The 16,823-nt window shown below is 38.1% G+C and overlaps 1 protein-coding gene across 2 annotated transcripts in view; it reads left to right on the forward strand.

Annotated features, from left to right (window-relative positions):
• Positions 1 to 12,914: 12,914 nt before the first annotated feature.
• The window catches only part of AFM (afamin), a 23,510-nt gene continuing 19,601 nt past the window's right edge, over positions 12,915 to 16,823 (forward strand). The window contains exons 1-3 of one of the 2 annotated variants that reach the window (XM_017864071.1): positions 12,915 to 13,093; positions 15,157 to 15,205; positions 15,481 to 15,613. In XM_017864071.1, coding sequence (XP_017719560.1) covers positions 13,006 to 13,093; positions 15,157 to 15,205; positions 15,481 to 15,613 — 270 coding nt within the window. In that variant the 5' untranslated portion in view covers positions 12,915 to 13,005. The remainder of the gene's footprint in view (positions 13,094 to 15,156; positions 15,206 to 15,480; positions 15,614 to 16,823) is intronic. The other variant, XM_017864070.1, reaches the window with a different exon arrangement.

The following is a 16,823-nucleotide window of genomic DNA, read 5'->3' on the forward strand; positions in this document are numbered from 1 at the left end:
CCGGGAGGCAGAAGTTGCAGTGAGCCAAGATTGCACCACTGCACTCCAGCCTGGGTGGCAGAGCGAGACTCTGTCTCCAAACAAACAAACAAACAAATCTACAACTACAATAATTTGGGAAGAGATATATATTATGAAAAGATGTAGATGATGACATCAAAAACATAAAATATGTGTGTGGAAGTGAAAGGGTAGAGTTTTGGCATGCAATAAAAATTAAGCTGTTATCAACTTCAAATAGCCTGTTTAAAATGTACTATGGTTATATAAGCCTCATGATAACCACAAGACAACAACCTATGGTAAATACATGGAAGAGAAAAAGAACAGAATCAAAATCTATTATTGCAGAAAGTCATCCAACCACAAAGGAAGACAGCAAGAGTGGAAAAAAAGAACAATAGATCTACAAAACAACCAGAAACCAATGAACAAAATGGTAATAGAAAGTCCTTACCCATCAATAATTACCTTGAATGTAAAAAGATTACATTCTTTAAAAAATGTAGTGTTGGAATGGATAAGAAACAATAAGACTACATGCTGCCTATGAAAGACTGACTTCCCTTTTAAGGACACACATGGACAGAACGTAAATGGGTAGAAGAGATACTTCATGCAAACGGAAACCAAAAGAGCAGAAGTAGCTAGACTTATTTCAGACAAAATAGAATTTAAATTAAAAACTGAAGAAAGAGACAAAGAAATCATTATATAATGATAAAAGGGTCAGTTCATTAAGAAGATATAAAAATGACAAATATATATTTACCCAACATAAGAGAACCTGAATAAATAAAGTAAAATTAAAAGATCTGAAAGTAGAGATATGCTGCAATACAACACTACTAGCACTTTCTGCAATGGACAGATCATCCAGACAGAATTAAGAAAACACTGGATTTGAACTACATGTCAGAGCATATGGACCTAACACACATATATAGAACATTCCATCCGGCAGCAACAGAATACACATTCTTCTCAAATGCACATGGAACATTCTCCAGGATAGATCATACTTTAGACCATGAAAGAAGTCTTAACAAATTTAAGATTGCAATCATGGCTTTTTTTTCTCTATTTTTTTCTGATCACAATTATACAAATAATATATAGTATTGTTTCTGACCATGGTATAAAGCTAGATATCAACAGCAGGAGGAATCTTGAAAAGTAACAAATGCGTGGAAATTAAACAACGTGTTCCTGAACAAAGCCAATGGATGAAGAATGAAATTAAAGAGAAATTAAAACATGTCTTGAGACAAAAATGAAAACACAATATACAATATTTATAGGTTGCTGCAAAAGCAGTTCTAAGAGGAAAGTTTGTAGCGATAAATGCTTACATCCAGAAAGAAAAGAGAGCTCTCAAATAAGTAATGTTACATGTCAAGGAACTAGAAAAAGAAGGAAAAATTAAGCCCAATGTTAGTAGAAGAAAGAAAGTCAACATCAGAGCAGAAATAACAGGAATAGAGACTACAAAAATGATTAAAAGAATAATGAAACTAAAAGATAAGGTTTTGAAAAGATAAAATCAACAAATCTGCAGCTAGACTAACAAAAAGAGTCAAATAAACAAAATCAAAAAGTAAACAGGAGACATTCAAACTGATAACTACAGAAATACAAATAATAAAAGACTATTATGAACAATTATATGCCAAACAATTGGATAACATAGAGAAATGTATAAATTCATAAAACGTATAAACTACCAAGACAGAATCATGAAGAAACATAATATCTACAAAGACCAGTTATGAATAAGGATATTGAATCAGTAATGTAAAAGTCTCCAATTAAAGAAAATTCCAGCACTGAATGGCTTCATAGCTGAATTCTACCAAATACTTAAGGAATAACTCATGTTAATCCTTCTCAAACTCTTTCAAAAAATAAAAGAGAAGGAAATACTTCCAATTCCATTTTAAAAGGCCAGAATTACCCTGATACTACAGCCAGACAAGGATACTACAGCCAGACAAGGATACTACAGCCAGATAAGGATACCACAAGAAAATGAAATTATAGTTCAATATCCCTGATAAATATAGATGCAAAAATCCTCAACAAAACACTAATGAACCTTATTCAGAAGTATAATAAAAGAATAATTCATTATGATAAAGTAGAATTTATGTCTGGAAGGAAAGAATATTTCAACATATGCAAATTACTAAATGTGATACACCACATACTACAGAATAAAGGACAAAACCCATATTATCATCTTAATAGATACAGAAAAAGCATTTGATAAAATTTAACATCCTTCATAATATAAACTCTCAACCAACAAAATGGGTATAGAAGTAATGTACCTCAAAACAATAAAGACCACATATGAAAAGTCCACAGATACTATCACCTTAATAGTGAAAAATGGAAAGCTGTGTCTGTAATATCAGGAACAAGACAAGAAAGCCCACTCTCACCATTTCTATTTAACATAGAAATTAGGCAAGAAAGAGAAATAAAAGGTATTCAAATAGAAAATAAGTGAAATTGTTTTTCTATCCTGCCACTTTACCAAATTCATTTATTATTTCCAACAATTTTCAGTGGAGTGTTTGGGGATTTCTATATGTAAGATTATGTTGTCACATGTAATCATATATAATCAATATTTACTGAAAACTACAAAATATTCATGAAGAAAACACAGATAAATGGAAAAATATTTCATATTCATTAATTGGAAGAATTAATGTTGTTAAGATGTTCATACTTCACAAAGTACAGATTAAATGTAATCCATATTAAAATGGTCTTTTCACAAAATAGAAAAGAACTCCCTACAATTTATATAAAACTATAAAAGAGCCTGAATAGCTTAAACAATGTTAAATACAAAGGACAAAGCTGCAGGAATTGCACTATCTGACTACAAAATTTATTTCAAGGCCATAGTAATCAAAACATTTGATACTGTCCAAAACAAAATCAAAACAATAAAACAGACACATCAACCAATGAAACAGAATAGAGAACTTAGAAATGAACCCATGCATTATGCTCTGTTGATATTTGACAAAGATGTTGGGAACACACAATGGCAAATGGACAGTCTCACACAAAAGAATGAAATTAGACCCTTACTTTACACAACACACAAAAATAAACTTAAAATGGTTAAATGCTTTATGTAAGATCTAAAACTATAAAATTACTGGAAAAATACATAGTGAAAAGTCTTCATAAAATTGTTCTGGGCAATGATTTTTTGGATTTGATTCTCAAAAAGCACAGGTAATAAAAGCAAAAATAGATAAATGGGGTAATATCAAACTATAAATCTGCACAGCAAAGGAACAATTAACAGAGTGAAGAGACAACCTATGGACTTGGGAGGAAATATTTGTAAACCATATGTCTGATAAAGGGTTAATATCCAAAATACATAAGGAACTCAAATCACTCAATAGAAAAAAAACCCCAAATAACCCAATTAAAATGGGCAAAATACCTGAATGGGAATTTCTCAAAACAGCATATACATACAACCAACAGATATATTAAAAATTATCAAGACCTCTAATCATCAAGAAAACAAAATTAAAATCACAATGAGAGATATTACCTCACAACTCTTAGGATGACTATTATCAAAAAGACAAAAGACAGCTCTTCTTTCTCTCTCTCTTTTTTTACATCTTTGTTGGTTTAAAGTCTATTTTGTCTGAAACTAGGGTTGCAACCTATGCTTTTTTTTTTTTTCTGTTTTCCATTTGCTTGGTAGATTTTTCTTTATCTTTTTCTTTTGAGCCCATGTGTGTCATTGCATGTGAGACAGATTTCTTGAAGACAGCTTACCAATATTCTTGGTTCTTTATCCAGCTCGACACCCTGTATCTTTTAATTGAGGCATGTAGCCTGTTTACATTCAAGTTAAGTATTTCTATGTGCAGATTTGATCCTGTCATCATGATGTTAGCTGGATATTTTGCAGACTTGTTTGTGTGATTGCTTTATAGTGTTATTGGTCTGTGTATTTAAGTGAGTTTTTTTGTAGTGGCTGGTAATGGTCTTCCTTTCCTTTCCATATTTAGTGCTTTCTTCAAGAGCTCTTGTAAAGCACTTGGCGGTAACAAATTTTCACAGCATTTGCTTGTCTGAAAAGGATCTTACATCTCTTTTGCTTATGAAGCTTAATTTGGCTGGATATAAATTTTGGGGGTTGGAATTTCTTTTATTTAAGAATGCTGAATATTGGCTCCCAATCTCTTCTGGCTTGTAGGGTTTCTGCTGAGGGATCAGCTACTAGTCTGATGAGTTTCCCTTTGAAGTTGACCTGCCCATTCTCTCTAGCTGCCTTTAACATTTTTTCTTTCATTTCAACCTTAGAGAATCTGATGATTATTAGTTTTGGGGATTATCTTTTTGGGGAGTGTCTTACTGGGGTTCTCTGCATTTCCTGAATTGAAGCTTCTCTAGCTAGGGTGGGGAAGTTCTCATGGGTGATATCCAGAAATTTGTTTTCCAAGTTGCTTATACTCTCCCCATCTCTTTCAGGAACACTAATGAGTTGTAGATGTGGTCTTTTTACATGATCCAATGTTTCTTAGGGGTTTGTTCATTACCTTTTATTCTTCTTTCTCTTTTATTGTCTGACGGTCTTATTTCAGAGAGTCAGTCTTTGGGCTCTGAAATTTTTTCCTGTGGTTGTTTCTTTCTGCTGTTAATACTTGTGAATGCATTATGAAGTTCTTGTAGTGTGTTTTTCAGGTTTATTGTGCCAGTTATTCTTTTCTATACTGGCTATTTTGTCTGTCAGTTCCAGTATCATTTTATTGTGATTCTTAGTTTTCTCGGATTGGGTTTCAACATCTCTTGCATCTCAATGATCTTTCTTTCTATTCATATTCTGAATTCTATTTCTGTTATTTTTACCATCTTTGCCCAGTTCAGAACACTTGGTAGAGAGATAGAGCAGTCATTTTGAGGAAAGAAGGAACTCTGGCTTTTTGAGTTATTAGAGTTCTTGTGCAGGTTCTTTCTTATCTTTGTGGGCTGATGTGTCTTCAGTCTTTGAAATTCTGACCATTGGTTGGATTTCTTTTTCCTTTTATCCTGTTTGATGACCTAAAGGGTTTGATTGTGGTATAAAGTAGGTTCAGCTGACTTGCTTCATTTATGGAAGATTTTAGGGGGCCAACACTCAGCTCTCAACTCCTGGACTGTGTGCTCTAATTCTGGAGGATTTGTATCAGGCTCTGACTTCATTCTCTGGCTCCTCAAGGTTAGGAATCTAACTGTGCTGTGGAGGGCTGAGGTGCTTCTGGACTACTGTTCACTACACTCAGATGGGTGGTGTCTTAGTCCATTCTCACAGCGCTATGAAGAAATACCCAAGACTGAGTAATTTATAAAGGAAAGAGTTTTAATTGATTCACAATTCTGCATGTCTGTGGAGGCCTCAGGAAACTCACAATCGTGGCGGAAGGCAAAGGAGAAGCAGCACCTTCTTCACAGGGTGGCAGGATAGAGTGAGTGTAAGCAGGGGAAATGCCAGATGCTTATATAAAACCATCAGATTTTGTAAGACTCACTCATTATCACCAGAACAGTATGGAGAAAACTGCCCCCAAGATTAAATTACCTCCCTCTATTCCCGCCCTTGACATGTGGGGATTATGGGGATTACAATTCAAAGTGAAATTTGGGTAGGAACACCAAGCCAAACCATATAATTCTGTCCCAGTTTCCTCCCAAATCTCATGTCCTCATATTTTAAAACACAACCATGTCCTTCCAACAGCCTCTCAAAGTCTTAACTCATTCCAGCATTAATGCAAAAGTCCAAGTCCAAAGTCTCATCTGAGACGAGGCAAGTTCCTTTCACTTATGAGCCTACGTCTTAGATACAATGGGGGTACAGGCATTGTATAAATACAGCCATTCCAAATGGGAGAAATTGGCCAAAACAAAGGGGCTACAAGCCCCCATTCAAGTCCAAAATTCAATAGGGCAATCAAAAGCAAAGGGGCTACAAGCCCCATGCAAGTCTGAAATCCAAAAGAGCAGTCATTAAACCCTAAAGTTCCAAAATGATCTCCTTTGACTCCAAGTCTCACATCCAAGTTATGCTGATGCAAGAAGTGGGCTCCCATGGCCTTGAGAAGCTCCACCTCTGTGGCTTTGCAGGGTATAGCACCCCCATCTGGCTGCTTTCATGGGCTGGCATTGAGTGTCTGTGGCTTTTCCAGGTGCACAGTGCAAGTTGTTGGTGGATCTACCACTCTGGGATCTGGAAGTCAGTGGCCCTCTTCTCACAGCTCCACAAGACAGTGCCCCAGTGGGGACTCTGTGTGGTGGCTCCCACTCCACGTTTTCCTTCTGCGCTGCCCTAACAGAGATTCTTCATGTGGGTGCCACCCCTGCAGCAAACTTTTGCTTGGACATCCAGGCATTTCATACTCCTCTGGTTCCCAAACCTCAATTCTTGTCTTCTGTGCACTCAAAGGACCAACACCACATGGAAAGTGCTGAGGCCTGGGGCTTACACCCTCTGAAGCAATGGCATACACTGTACCTTGGCCCCCTTTAGCCAGTGCTAGAGTAACTGGGAAGCGGGGTACCAAATACTGAGGCTTCACACAGCAGGGGAGCCCTGGACCGAGCCCATGAAACCATTTTTCCTTCCTAGGCCTCTGAGCCTGTGATGGGAGGGACTGCTAGGAAGGTCTCTGACATGCCCTGGAGATATTTTCCCCATTTTTTTTGGCAATTAACATTCATCCCTTCGTTACTTATGCAAATTTCTGCAGCTGGCTTGAATTTCTTCTCAGAAAATGGGATTTTCTTTTCTACCACATCATCAGGCTGCAAATTTTCCTGTCTAGCTGCTTAGAAATTTCTTCTGCCAGACACCCTAAATTATCTCTCTCAGGTTCAAAGTTCCATAGATCTCTAAGGCAGGGGTAAAATGCCACCAGTCTCTTTGCTAAAGCATAACAAGAGTCACTTTTGTTTAAGTTCCCAGGAAGCTTCTCATCTGCATCTGAGACTATCTCAGCCTAGACTTCATTTTCTATGTCACTATCAGCATTTTGGTGAAAGTCATTCAACAAGTCTCAGTGAAGTTCCAAACTCTCCCACATTTCCTGTCTTCTTCTGAGCCCTTCAAACTGTTCCAGCTGCTACCTGTTACTGAGTTCCAAAGTCACTTCCACATTTTTGGGTATCTTTATAGCAGCACCCCACTCTCTGCAGTACCAATTTACTGTATTAGTCCATTCTCACATTGCTATGAAGAAATACCGAGACTGGGTAAATAAAGGAAGGAGGTTAAATTGACTCACGACTCCACATGGCTGGGGAGGAATCTTACAATCATGGTGGAAGGCAAAGGAGTAGCAGGTACCTTCTTCACAGGGCAGCAAGACAGGGTGAGCGCAAGCAGGAGAAATGCCAAATGCTTATAAAACCTTCGGATCTCGTGAGAGACTCACTCATTATCATGAGAACAGCGTGGGCGAACCACCCCCATGATCCAATTACCTCCACCTGGTCCCCTATACTTCACCCTGTTGACATGTGAGGATTATGGGGATTACAATTCTAGGTAAGGTTTGGGTGGGGACACAGAACCAAACCATATCAAGTGATCAAATGGTGTCAGCCAAAGCATTTCGTAGTGTAGTGGCATCAACATCTGTCTTAATTCACATGTGCCAGTAGCATAAAGTGTTGTGTAGTGTGGTGGTGTCAGGTTTTTTTTTTTTTTTTTTGGCAGAGTCTCTCTCTGTTGCCCAGGCTGGAGTGTAATGGAATGATCTTGGCTCACTGCAACCTCCATCCCCCATGTTCAAGCAATTCTCCTGCCCTTCCAAGTAGCTGTGATTATAGGCACGGACCACCACACCTGGCTATTTTTGTATTTTTAGTAGAGACGGGGTTTTGTCATCTTGGTCAGGCTGGTCTTGAACTCCTGACTTCAGGTAATTTGCCCACCTTGGCCTCCCAAAGTGCTGGGATTACAGGCATGAGCCACTGTGCCTGGTTTAATTTACGTGTGGCTGCAGCAGCAAGCCAGCACGGTGGGGTGCACACTTGTTGGCTGTAGCAGGGTGTGGGCATTCACCACAGTGACAGAGGCAGCATGGCTTGGGGAGGGTGAAGGACCCCTGATGCTTACTGTGCACATGGTCCCACTGGTGGCCATGTTGGTAGGGAGACAGGGCACTGGTAGGTGCAGGTCTGTTTGTGCTCTCTGTGAGTCACAGGCAGGGGTGGTTGCTCAGCATAGGGGAGGGTCTGCTATTCTCCGTGCCTAGTTTCACTCCTGTGGCTGTGTTTGTGCGGGGGAAGGGTGCTGGAGGGTGCAGTGTTGTACGGCTCTGTGCCCACCAAGGATCCAACTGCCATGCCCGTCTGGTGAGAGGAGGGGGTACAAAGTGCACTTCCCCACTGAAGCAGTGGCAAGGCAGGGCGCATGCACAGGCATACTTGCGAGGCTAAGAAGGCAAAACCTGCGTGTGCAGACATGTGCCTGCAAAGTGATGCAGGTGGGAGGTGGGGGATTGCTGTGTATCTGAGGGATGCTGCAGTGTGGAGAGGGAGCAAGCCAGCTGGTGCATGACCATGGCGGCTGCCTCGCTGGGGCTTTCTGCCGGTTAGGCACAGTTTGCCAGTGCAGGAGCTATGATGTGGGACCCAGGGCGCCTGAGGTTGCCCAGCAGACCAAGGAGTGCTCAGATCAGACCAGTTCTGTTTGGTGGGCAAGACCACCCTGTATAGTTTAGGTCCTACAGTTCCCCTAGGGCTAAAATCTCCTGTAGGAACAAGTTGAGCCTAGGGGGATGGGCGTCCTTGGCTGTGTTCTGTTACAGATGCTTCAGTACCAATCCCTTTGGCCTACACATCAGCTGTTGTGCTGGCCCCACCACTTCTCTAAGCAGCTTTTTCTGCCAACTTGAGTGTCTATGGTGGTTGAGGGGTCTCCTCTGTCAGAATTCCTGAGGCCCATGGTGAAAGCGGGTTGCTCCTTGCCAGTTCAACTCACCCATTCCCTCAGAGTTTTTGGGGTCTGGGAGTGAGTCCCAGTGCATGGCAATCCCATGCAGAGTTCTCAGCTTCCTCCCACTTCAGCCCAGCTTCTGTGTCTTTCTTCTGTCCACTCTCAGTACCTTCCCTCTGAAGATCTGTTAGGAGTGTGCTAGTCATCTCAGTCCCGCAGTGAAGGCTGTTCCACCTGGCTCTGTCTAGTAGGATGTCTTGCCCAGCGAAGTCTTCATGTACAGTCTTTAAAAATTTGTTTATGTAGTTGAATTTATTTTGCATTATAATTAGGAAAGTTTTTCCCTCATAACTTGTGTTTCTTCTAGTACTTTTATCATTTCTCTTTTTTTAAAATTTTCTACATTTGGATCTCTGATCTTTTTAGAAGTATATTACTGTACAGATAGGCTAAAATTTGCACCAAATTTTAGACTTTCATTTTGTTGTATCTGCATATTGCCAATATCATCACACTGTTTTAACTATTATGATGTTTTTAGAATGTGTACCTCAATAGCTTTCTTTTTTCCTGAAGTATGAATAATTATTAATTATTATTTTTCTCGCTCATGTATATCTGATTAATCTTGATTATTATTCCTGCTCATGTAGTCTTTAGTTAATGAAATAATGGCCCAGCCTCTCAGTCCTCTGTCAGGATGATTCTAGGGCATCTTCCACTTCCCAGATAGTTCTGAACAGGCTTACATTCCAGTTGCCTACACTATTATTGTTCTCATTAACACCTGAATTATTGGCTGCTTTTCTCCCTTTTGGGTCCTACTTCCTCACTGTGCCTCCTACAGTTGCCTTCCAAATAAAGTACAAGTCTTTCCCTAGAGGTCTACTTTTGGGAAATCCAAACTAAGAAAGAGTCATTTTTGGATTTTGACCTAGATGTAAAAGATATCAAACATTGTTACCCAAGTATGTTATATTTGTGTGTGGTGGTAGAGAAAGAGAGGAGAAAGTAATATCCTGTCCTAATTTAGCTGTTCAGAATGTAAGGTTTTAGCTTCTTTTCCTGATTATTACCCCATGGCCCGTATCTGTTCTTTATATTCTTTAGACTTGAAACAGTTCTGGAATGCTCTTGAGAAGAATGGATGTCATCTCCCAAGATTTGGGTTGAAGCTCCCTCTTATCTATTTTCTCCATTAATTCGATGCTATCTGTTATAGTTTCCAGGATTTTCTCAAGCTTTTCATATACTGCTGGCTTCCTCTCTTTCTTTCTTCAGTGTCTGGATGTATATGTATATATCTATATTGTTGAAGAAAAATTTATTTGACATATTTACTGAAGAAAATTTAAAAATACATTACTCATTAATGAAGGAGTCAGTAATTAGATCATTTGAGACAAATACAAAATAACCAGGAAGAAAATTAACTTAGATACATCAAGTTTCTAAGTAGGCACAGACTGCTATTTCACTTCATATGGCCATAAAAATATCCCATGCTTATTAATGGTACGGAGGACTAAATTTGTGGAATGGATGAATTAGAGCTATTTTCTACTTGCCAGATGTCAACCAGTAATTGGAAATAAAAAGTAACATATCTGAGAAGAAAATAAAATGTGAATGAATCTCTGACTAATAATTCAATATACTTAGCAACAGCTTTGGTCTTTTAAATCGTCTGACAAAAGGCCGAATAGAACAGAGGCAGCAATGAGAGGTCAGCACAATTAGGACTATTCACCACCTGCAAGCAAAGATGCTGACCATACAGTTGCATAATTCTGTTTGGAGACAAAATCTATCTCTCAATCTCCCTGTCTCTCTCTTATCTCTCTCCCTCCATTTCTTTGGTTTAGTGAGTCTGTTCACCCTGCCATTTTCTACACATAACATATAAAATTTTATATTCTACTGTTTTACCAAAAGTCATTTAGTAAATATTTCCTCTGATATTACATATTTTTAATATTCGTTAGTTTTAAAGACAAATAATCCATACAGTGACTATGTCATTGTTTACGTATTCACCTGCAAAGGTGTTTTTTGCATTTTGAAATTAATAAGTGACCTGTGAAGTGATATTTTGAAAGTATAAATATGCTATTCCTCAATAATTTTTCACCTATGACTTTATCATGCATTCATGAAACTGGCCTAAATCAGCTATTACTATGGGGGTTACAAACGTTTATGCTTTGTTTCTAACTACGTTTATTAGTTGGCATTCTTCTGTGGAGAAGAGCTTTCCTTTCCCCATTTTTATTTTAATTTTGTATTGGTATAGGTTCATGAATTTTAAAAAATTAATGTGTTATAAGATATTCCAGTAATTATTTATTTTAATTATCTCATAAGCTTCCATTGCTTTTAAAAAACTCTTTTTACTTTAAAGGCCGAGTGTGGTGGCTCATGGCTATAATCCCAGCACTTTGGGAGTCTGAGGTGGGTGGATCACAAGGTCAGGAGATCAAGACCATCCTGGCTAACATGGTCAAACCCCATCTGTACTAAAAATACAAAAAATAGCCTGGCGTGGTGGTGTGCACCTGTAATCCCAGCTACTCAGGAGGCTGAAGTAGGAGAATCGCTTGGACCCGGGAGGCAGAGGTTCCAGTGAGCCGGAATCACACCACTGCACTCCAGCCTGGGCGACAGAGTGTGACTCTGTCTCAAAAAAAAAAAAAAAGTAATAAAACATGTATATTTAAGGCATGCAACGTGGTGTTTTGAATATATATACATAGTGACTTGAGTACTACAGCCAAGCTAATCGACATATCCATCTTTTGACATACTTTATTTATTAATTTATTTTTGAGATGGAATCTTGCTCTGTCCCCCAGGCTGGAGTGCAGTGTGCGATCTCGGCTCACTGCAACCTCTGCCTCCCATGTTTAAGTGATTCTTGTGCCTCAGCCACCTGAGTAGCTGGGATTATAGGCGCATGCCACCACTCCCAGCTGCTTTTGTAGAGACAGGGTTTTGCCATGTTGGTCCAGGTTGGTCTTGAACTCCTGGCCTCAAGAGATCCACCTGCCTCGGCTTCCCAAAGAGCTGGCATCACAGGTGTGAGCCACCATGCACAGTCAGTTACCTATTTTTTTTTTTCTTTTAAGACAGTGTGAATTCTTAAGACCTAGTCTCTTAGCAAATTCTAAGCATACAATAGAGTATTATTAGCTGTAGTCCATGTGCTGCATTTGAACTTACTCATTCTACATAACTAAAACTTTGCACCCTTTGACAAGCATCTCCCCATTTCCTCCACCTCCTGCCCTTGATAACCACCATTTTATGCTGTTTCTAGTTTGAGTTTTTTGGGTTCCACATATAAGTAGGATTATGCAGTGCTTTTCTTTCTGTGTCTGATTTATTTCACTTTACATGATGTTCTCCAGGTTCATACACATTTTTTTATATGGCAGAATTTCCTTCTTTTTAAAGATTAAATAGTATTCCATTTTGTGTGTATGTGTGTCTGTGTGTGTGAGAGATTTATTTATTTATTTATTTATACACTGACAGGCTGTTTTCATATTTTGGCTATTGTGAATAATGTAATAAACATGGGAGTGCAGGTATATCTTCTTAATTTTTTATTTTTAATTTTTGTGAATACATAGTAGTGGTATATATTTATATCTTTGAGATACTGATTTCACTTCCTTTGGATATATATGCATAAGATAGATTGGTGGATTGTATCTATTCTGGCCCTTTGTTCCTTTAACATTTGCAGTATTTTAAGCTTTTTTTTTTGGTTGTCTATTTGGTTAGGTATTGTGTATACTTAGCCTGTGGACTTTTGTTCCAACTCAGTAGATTTTTTCCAGTGAAACACAAAGGTAATTTTTTTCTGGTTAATAATTAGCAGGAAATTCTGCAGAGTGATCAAAAAAATCAAATATTCAGTATTTCAGAAATAGATTAAATAGGTTACTTTTTTACTGGTAATGTGAAAGAATAATATAAAAACTTGATTTTCCTCAACAACATTACTTTCTTTTGTAAATGTGGTTTCTAGAAAGATGAAACAATTAAAACTTACAGGTTTTATTTTTTTATTGTGTTTTTTGACTGAATCCCTAACTCTGCCCACACAACCTCAGGATGTAGGTAAGAAATTTATTTGTATATCAGCTAAAGAATGACCAGTTAGGATGTCTATTTTTAAAATGTTGTTTTCTTTCAAGTTAATTCTTTACTTGCTTTTTTCACCCTCTCACTAATTTACATACACTAACCAGTTATCCAAAACTAACCTTTTCAGAATTTTATTTTGATGGTAATTTTTATATTACCAAGTCAATATGAAGAAACTGTTGTCACATCTGAAAAATAATCAGCAGTCTATGACAGGACAGAAAGCGTTGCTGGGAGACATATTTGGATTTTAATAATGGTATTTTTTGCAAATATGTATAGTTTATGGTAACAGTGGAACAATAGATGTGAACTGGGATTTTTCTGGAACCTTCGGGTGTCTATCATATTTCCCAACTATATCTTTAGGGAATGCAGAATCTACTTCCTCCTTCAAATGTACAGTTTGAACATCCCTCCTGAGCCTGGCCAAGGCCATCTCAGTCTGGAGGAAAGGATGACTTTTTATATTTCTTCCATCCAAAGGGGAAATATTTTGAACCTCATCTGTCTAGAGGAGGTGTCTTTTTCTAATCCTTTTGGCCTAGAAGGAGCTCCTTTCTTTGACTTGAACAAACATGCCTTAAGCTTGGCAGTGGCCCTGAAGGCATGGATTGCGTCTTACTCAATTTGATATGCCCCTACAATACCAGCTAGTGAGACAGGCTTGAAGAGTGGTCATTTTTGAGTTTTCCTGCTCCTTTTCCCTTGTAACAACCTGTTTCAAAATCTTGACTTTTTGCCTCTTTAATATCTTTTGTATCTATATTTTCCTTTTCATTTCCCTTACTCCTACCAAAATTTAGATCTTGTTGATTTCTCAGTGTGACAGTTGCAAAGTCTCCTATGGCCTTCTTACTTTGTCTCATCCACCCTTCTTTTGCCCATTTATTTGACAAATAGTTCTTTCTTACCTTTTCTATTTGTCAGGCACTGTGGAAAATTCCATGACATTAGATATACCACTACCTGACTCGTATTTATTAGTGTATAGAAATGATCAGATTACTATCCTATATAAACATTTTCCAGGGCTTTCCATGTCTTCCAAATGAAGCCCACACTCCTCAGCTTTATATGCAAGACTCCTATAATCTGCACCCAGGTCCTTTCTATCCTAGGTCTCATTATTTATCTTTGTGACCCACTTTCTCATTAAAACAGGTTGACTTTCCCTAAATACTTCTCAAGATTTCTTACCTTAATGCTTTTATTCACATCATTCTCTCTCCACACAGACAGACAGGGTTTTTCATTTTTCTGTTATTCCAATCTCTTACATTTACTGATGTTCAACTCATATGTCACTCCTCCTATAATCCTTTTTTTCTTTCTTTCTCACCCAGGATTCATAAAACAGTCCCAAATTAATCACATTCTAAATTAGATTATTGTCACATGCACAAGTAACTTTGCTTAGGAACCTAATGTCAAGGGGAGATATTTTAGTCATTGTTAATTGTTTCATAGGGTCCAGCACAGCACTTTGCAAAAAATAAATGTAGTTTATGTGAACAAACATAAATATGCTCCAATTAGCATATGCTCATTGGGAGGGAATCCATAATTTTAGGTGTATCTGGAGATAACCTACATAGCTATGACTGATTAGTGCTATAAACTATGCTGACTGCCAGCATGCTACAACATCTATCATCAGGCTCTGTTATGGCATTGTATCACCCATTAGTTAATCTTCTTATCACTTCTCTAGTCATAAATGATAGACATTTAACATGATAATGTATTTGACATTTCTATCTGGGGAGCCATCAATGGCAAATTTAAAGTCTAGTCAGATTAAGATTTATTTAGATCAATTCAATTTAGTAAATATTTCTTGAACACATAATCACAAGTGACTAAGGTTTCTTATTTTGTTCATATGACTTGCTTGTTTCTTGTTAAATATGCAAAATTATCTCCTGTCATCAGTGGTCTATTTTGTATTTTATACATTTAAATGTCATGTATAGTTATTTATTTGAAAAATGTTAGAAAACCATGTTATGTAATACCCTATTCTTGCTTTTCAGATAACTTCAACAGCACTCAAAAATTTATAGAAGAGAATGTTGAATACATGTGAGTTTTGCTAAGTACTTTTTGGTGATGATTTTCAAAATAATGATATATTTTGGAAATGTTAATGCTTCTCAAAAGTAATGTAACTAAACAGAAACCATATCCAAGAAGACAAATTTAATTATAAAATTCAGGCAAAGCCTGAAGTTGTAAAATTTATAGCCATTACAGTAGATAACTTCCTGAGGCCAGTCAGGATGTTCCTGTGACTTTTTGTTGGCCATACATGGAAGCTCTGCAACTGATCTTTGTATACCCCATGTGAACTCTTGCAGCACCATCATTGCATTTGCTCAGTATGTTCAGGAAGCGACCTTTGAAGAAATGGAAAAACTAGTGAAAGACATGGTAGACTACAAAGACAGATGTATGGCTGACAAGACGCTCCCAGAGTGTTCAAAATTACCTGTAAGTAAATTGCATGTGTTACTTTTCCTTTTTTCTTTTCTTTCTCCTCCTCCTCCTCCTCCTCCTCCTCCTCCTTCCTCTTCCTCTTCCTCTTCCTCTCCTTCTTCTTCTTCTTTTTTGTTGAGACAGAGCCTCACTCTGTCACCCAGACTGGAGTGCAGTGGGGTAATCTTGGCTCACTGCAACTTCTGCCTCCTGGTTCAAGCAATTCTCATGCCCCAGCCTCCCAAGTAGCTGATCACAGGCATGCACTACCAAGCCCAACTAATTTTTTTTTTTTTTTTTTTGTATTTTTAGTAGACACGGGGTTTTGCATGTTTCCAGGCTGGTCTCAAACTCCTGACCCCAAGTGATCCTCCCACCTTGGCCTCCCAAAGTATTGGGATTGCAGGCATGAGCCACCATGCCCAGCCAATTGCTTGTGTTTCTTAAACACACAAGATTATTTGCCCAACACTGCGATAATCTCTGGCTTGAAAATATGAAATGAAAGATGTTCTGTGCACAGCATTTTCATTTTGCTTAATTTTGGTGTTTAGAACAAGGTACTTTCCTCGGGAAAGATAATAATTCTGTATCTTGATACACAGAAGGAGTTTGCTGTTTATTTGCAGTATGTATACAGTATGCCCTATATATACAGGCAGAGGAGGAAGCCATAGCCTGAAAATTCATATGAAAGTACATAGGTACCCTCCTTAGCTGCCTCTCTTAATATGTATTCTATTGTGACATCCCTTTTCTGGGCCTCCTCCAAGAAGAGTCACCATCTGCATCTCCAAAAAACTACTACTAAACACCACTTCTAAACACTCTACAATATATTAACATACCAGCATGTCATTGCCTTGGGAGATGAGTAGAAAATCCTGGTGGAAGGGAAATGTAGGCAGCAAGGGAAGAGTAAGAGGTTACAATGTCTTTTGATAGATAGAGGGACAAAGATTCTGAAAGTGCAGGATGGTTGTCAAGGGTTTGGGTAAAGATACTTTGATTTGGCAGACCTGTAGTCCCAGCTATTTAGGACATTTTGGCTGGAGGATCACTTGAGCCCAGGAGTTCAAATCTAGCCTGCACAACATATCAAGACCCATTCCAAAGAAGAAGAAGGAAAAGGAGAAGAAGAAGAAAGAAGGAGAAGAAGAAGAAGAAGAAGAAGAAGAAGAAGAAGAAGAAGAAGAAGAAGAAGAAGGAGGAGGAGGAGGAGGAG

The sequence above is a fragment of the Rhinopithecus bieti genome, unplaced genomic scaffold (assembly GCF_001698545.2).
Source record: "Rhinopithecus bieti isolate Rb0 unplaced genomic scaffold, ASM169854v2 scaffold_68671, whole genome shotgun sequence".
NCBI classification, from domain to species: Eukaryota; Metazoa; Chordata; class Mammalia; order Primates; family Cercopithecidae; genus Rhinopithecus; species Rhinopithecus bieti.